Source organism: Otolemur garnettii, unplaced genomic scaffold (genome assembly GCF_000181295.1).
Source record: "Otolemur garnettii isolate 467f Iridium unplaced genomic scaffold, OtoGar3 scaffold00104, whole genome shotgun sequence".
NCBI lineage: Eukaryota > Metazoa > Chordata > Mammalia > Primates > Galagidae > Otolemur > Otolemur garnettii.
Genome location: NW_003852499.1, coordinates 1,902,337 through 1,906,830, shown reverse-complemented (window position 1 = coordinate 1,906,830; position 4,494 = coordinate 1,902,337). Strand labels below are relative to the sequence as shown.

At 51.4% G+C, this 4,494-nt stretch overlaps 1 protein-coding gene across 3 annotated transcripts in view; it reads left to right on the top strand.

The window, feature by feature from the left end:
• The first annotated feature begins 428 nt into the window (after positions 1-428).
• Positions 429-4,494, top strand: part of USP5 (ubiquitin specific peptidase 5) — a 16,912-nt gene continuing 12,846 nt past the window's right edge. For 2 of the 3 annotated variants that reach the window (XM_003796388.2, XM_003796389.3), the window contains exons 1-2: positions 431-591; positions 4,076-4,201. In XM_003796388.2, the coding sequence (XP_003796436.2) occupies positions 481-591; positions 4,076-4,201 (237 nt within the window). In that variant the 5' untranslated portion in view covers positions 431-480. Of the gene's footprint in view, positions 592-4,075; positions 4,202-4,494 lie in introns of all 3 variants that reach the window. The other variant, XM_023517059.1, reaches the window with a different exon arrangement.

Genomic DNA, 4,494 nt, shown 5'->3' with positions numbered 1-4,494 from the left:
ATCACTCCATAACCCTCTCGAGCTCCGCCCCGTTAAATACCCCCTTTTCAAACACCAAGAAGACAGCTACCCCTCTACTTTCCGATTAGACAAATTTTCAGGAAAGTTTCTGAGATTGAGAGGTCTAAACAACCGTCACTTTCTGCTCCTCAGTAGAAGGCGCGCAAGGCGACCTTAGGGGTCCCCGAGTCCAAGCAGCGGCCACTCCGGAGCCCACCTCGCTGCTCTCCGTGCGTTCCTGCCCTGGAAGAGTGGGATTGGTTCTTTTGACCATCAATTGCGCTAGAAGCGCTTTTCATTGGCGTTAGTCAAGAGTAGGACAGAGGGCGGAGCACTCGCAGTCAGGCCGCGTCCAACGGCCATTCTCGCGCGTCTGCCCCTCGGCGCATGCCCCTAACGAGTAGCGCTCATTGGCCAGGAGAGTGGGGAGGGCTGGGAACAGTGGGAGTCGCTGTGTGTGCTGGAGCTGCTGCCGGTGTCATGGCGGAGCTGAGCGAGGAGGCGCTGCTGTCAGTGTTACCGACGATCCGGGTCCCTAAGGCTGGAGACCGGGTCCACAAAGACGAGTGCGCCTTCTCCTTCGATACGCCGGTAAGCTCATTCCCTACGCCCGCAGCGAGCACGACTTCCTTCCATCGCCCTGGTCATTCAGCCGGGGCCTGCACGGCTTGGGCTACCGCCCCCCTGCGCTGCACCATGGAACTTGTAGTCTCCCACGCTCCATTCCGTAGCCGCCTCTCAGGAGCTGCGGCTGTCGTGTGACTACCGCCCCCGGAAGCCGCTGCGCTCGCCTCGCCGGCTCCCCGCCTCGCGGAGCACTGTGGGCATTGTAGTCGCTCACTTCCCTCATGGCCGTTCTAAACGAGGGGTGCAACCCGGCCGTCGGACTACATCCCCCAAGTGGACCCATGCCAAAGCCTGGGCGTCGGCCTTGTCTGTCGCGCACGGCTCTCTGGATTTTGTAGTCGCATTTGGAAGTGATGTGGGCGACTCCCCACTGTTCTCGGCCGGGGTTGGGGTTGCGGGTGGAGGCTGCAGTTCCTAGACGGCTGATAGTCTGGAAGTGGGTTCTGAAGAAGTTGGGTTCTAAGAGAGGCCAAGTGTAAGAGCCTCTACCCATGGTTAATATGGACAGGGGTGCAGGGAGGTGGGTCCTTGGTGGTGAGGAGAGGAAAGCTCTAGTCGTTTCTCCTTTGAAGTGAACTATGGCCGTAGCCACTCCTTTCTCCCCTAGCCCATCACAGACAGCAGAGAGAACCCCTGTTAAAGTATTCCTAGAGATGGTTCTTTCTCAGAAGATTCTAAGGCCCCTTTCCCATTCTGTTCTCACTCTAGACTAGGTACACAAAGCCACCACCCACCCCGTGCTTCACATTTTGCAAGCTCCACCTGGTACCTCCCTTTCTGCTGTTCTGCCTTCCTCTGTCACCCTCAGGCAGAGACAAGCCTCCACGGCCTGAACTGAGAGGGTAGCAGCTTAGTTGGGATCCGCCCCCCTCACCACCCCTCCCCTGAAGCTCTGGGCGCTGCCCAGTGTGTTCAGCCAGACCAGCTCCTGGCCTGAAAACTGCAAGTCAGAGTGGAAAGACTTCATTAATGCATCACCAGTGCTGAGTACAGCAGCATGATCTGAGGCCCAGTACAGGATCATCACTGTGATTTGTGGTTTGCTTGCTCTGCTAGGTTTTGATCTGGGCCTCAGACAATGTGCTGCTTCTCTCCAAGTCTGGTTTTGGCAAAGGTAAAAGAGAACTGCTCAGAGCAAAGCTCCAGGGTTCCATTCCTCGGTGAAACCAGCATCTTTTATTTCTAACAGGGGAGTTTAATAACTTCAGAGCGCCCACGTTCCTCCCAGGAGGGAAAGATTTTTCTTAATTATCAGCAGATGGTAGAAATCAGTGGTGCCCTTATACTTAAATTCGCTCCTGTCTTTTTCCTTAGTAATTGCTTTGAATAATCCAAAAAAAGGGTTTTGTAGTCTTTTGACATTTTCCTTTTTCACCTCAAGTCAAGAAATCTCCAGTGTGGATTAGTTGTTTTGCTAACCAACTTCTAGCATGTTTGATTATCTTCAAATTGGCTTCTGGGTAGAAAAAGAGCTAGTTGACCTCCCTGGTGAGAAATGCTCTATATATCCATTAACATTGCAATTCACATGGTTATAGGGAGTGATACAGAGCAGACTATGGGAGCAAGAACTTACTTAGGCAGTGCCCTACTTTTAGTAATCACAGCTGAGAGGGTGCCACCTATAGCACAGTGGGTAGGGCTCCAGCCACATGCACCAGGGCTGGTGGGTTCGAACCCAGCCCAGGCCTGCTAAAAGACAAAAACAAACCAACCGAAAAAATAATCACAACTGAGAAATTTATTTTTCTTTTTTCTTTTTTTGGTAGCCCCCAGTTCATCGCCCTTGGTAGAGTGCTGTGGCATCACACTGCTCACAGCAACCCCCAACTCCTGGGCTTAAGCGTTTCTTTTGCCTCAGTCTCCCAAGTAGCTGGGACTACAGGTGCCCGCCATAATGCCCGGCTATTTTTTTGTTGCGGTTCGGCTGGGGCTGGGTTTGAGCCTGCCACCCTTGGTATATGGGGCCGGTGCCCTACCCACTGAGCCACAGGCACTGCCCACAGCTGAGAAATTTTCAAGGCCATTAAGGCTTTTATTCCAAGAAGAAGATACCTGTTGCTCAAAGCCTTGGATCTAAAGGAAGATTCATTGTCTCCAGTTTCCTCCTCTGTTTACATGGTCTAAGCCATGATTCAGGGTGGACCTTATCTTTCCTTGTTTTCTTTGCAGACTGTATGTGTTCTAGCAATCTCAGCAACTATTGCTAGTTCATTCTAAGAAGGGGGTGGCTTTGAGGTTGGAGGTTGATGTGATTTCAATGTGGATCTTACTTACTGGTAAAAAGGAAGGGAAGATGGCTGCAGAATGCTAATTTCATGTCATGTCCCTACCAGACCGGGTCCAGGTTTAACTATAAGTTCTGAACAAGAGCTTGGCACCTATAGCTCAGTGGTTATAGCCACATACACCAAAGCAGGCTGGTTTGAACCGGGTGCAGGCCTGCTAAACAACGACAACTGCTACAAAAATTAGTTGGGGGTGGTGCCTGTGGCTCAGTGGCTAGGGCACCGGCCCCAATACGGAGAGTAGTGGGTTCAAACCCAGCCCTGGCCAAACTGCAACAAAAAAATAGCCAGGCGGTGTGGCAGGTGCCTGTAATCCCAGCTACTTGGGAGGCTGAGGCAAGAGAATTGCTTAAGCCTGGGAGTTTGGAGTTGCTGTGAGCTGTGACACCACAGCACTGTACCAAGGGCGATGAACTGGGGGCTACCAAAAAAAAGAAAGAAAGAATTCCAAACAAGGTGTTGTTCCTTTGCAGCAAGGCTTCCTCAGGAGAGGAGGGAGAAGACTCACAGTGTGGACCAGGGCTTGACTACCTAGAGTGTGGTAAAAGAAAGGTCTAGGTTTGCTGGCAAACTCTAGGATTAGATATACTGTTGAGGTGCTGGAATCACTGCTCCTCCAGTCTAGAAGGTTTGATGAATCATAGGTGGGGTTTATCTCAGATGTCCCTGGTTTGGGTTCTGACATGAAAGTCTTTGCCAGGAAAGGACCCATTTTCTCTCTGAATGTAATCTCTGGCACTGGAAGTCTGTAATATTTAGTCTCAATTTATTTTCCGGATCTCAGATCTTAGCCCCAGGAAAGATCTGAAGGGAGTCCTCTGTTCTTGACTGAAGGTCTCCGAAGCCAAAGGGGGAACAAGAGGGAAGATGAGTGGTGACGGATAGGTGTTGCTCAGCATCCTGTTGCTCTTTTTGGTGGTGATCACAGGAGGAAACGGGGAGGACCTTAGCCTTGTACCAAGTCCTAAGACACTAAATATGTTGGGAAGGACCACACTGTGTTAGAGAACCAAAAACTTTCTTCTGGAAACAAGCAGTTTCATTGCTTCTCAGCCTTTCTGAGTGTGGAAACCAGTTGTTTCTGACTCTAGGTCTTTGGTTTCCTCACCTGGCCAGGCTTCATCCTCCTTGTGTTTTCATTGTTGCCTGTTGTCTTACAGGAGTCTGAGGGTGGCCTCTACATCTGCATGAACACATTCCTGGGCTTTGGGAAACAGTATGTGGAGAGACATTTCAACAAGACTGGCCAGCGAGTATACCTGCACCTCCGTCGGACCCGGCGCCTGGTAGGGACAGAGGCTGGGCCAAGGGCTGGGTACATTCAGATACATTCCACGGGGTACCCATTTTGAATCTGTTCTATTTCAACCTTCTTTTGGCCTCATTACTTTTGTTTGTGTCATTAAAACTTAGCACAGTGGCTCCACACCTGTGGCTCAAGCGGCTAAGGCGCCAGCCACATACACCTAAGGTGGTGGGTTCGAATCCCCAGCCCGGGCCGCAAACAACAATGATGGCTGCAACCAAAAAATGACCAGGCGTTGTGGCGGGCGCCTGTGGTCCCAGCTACTTGGGAGGC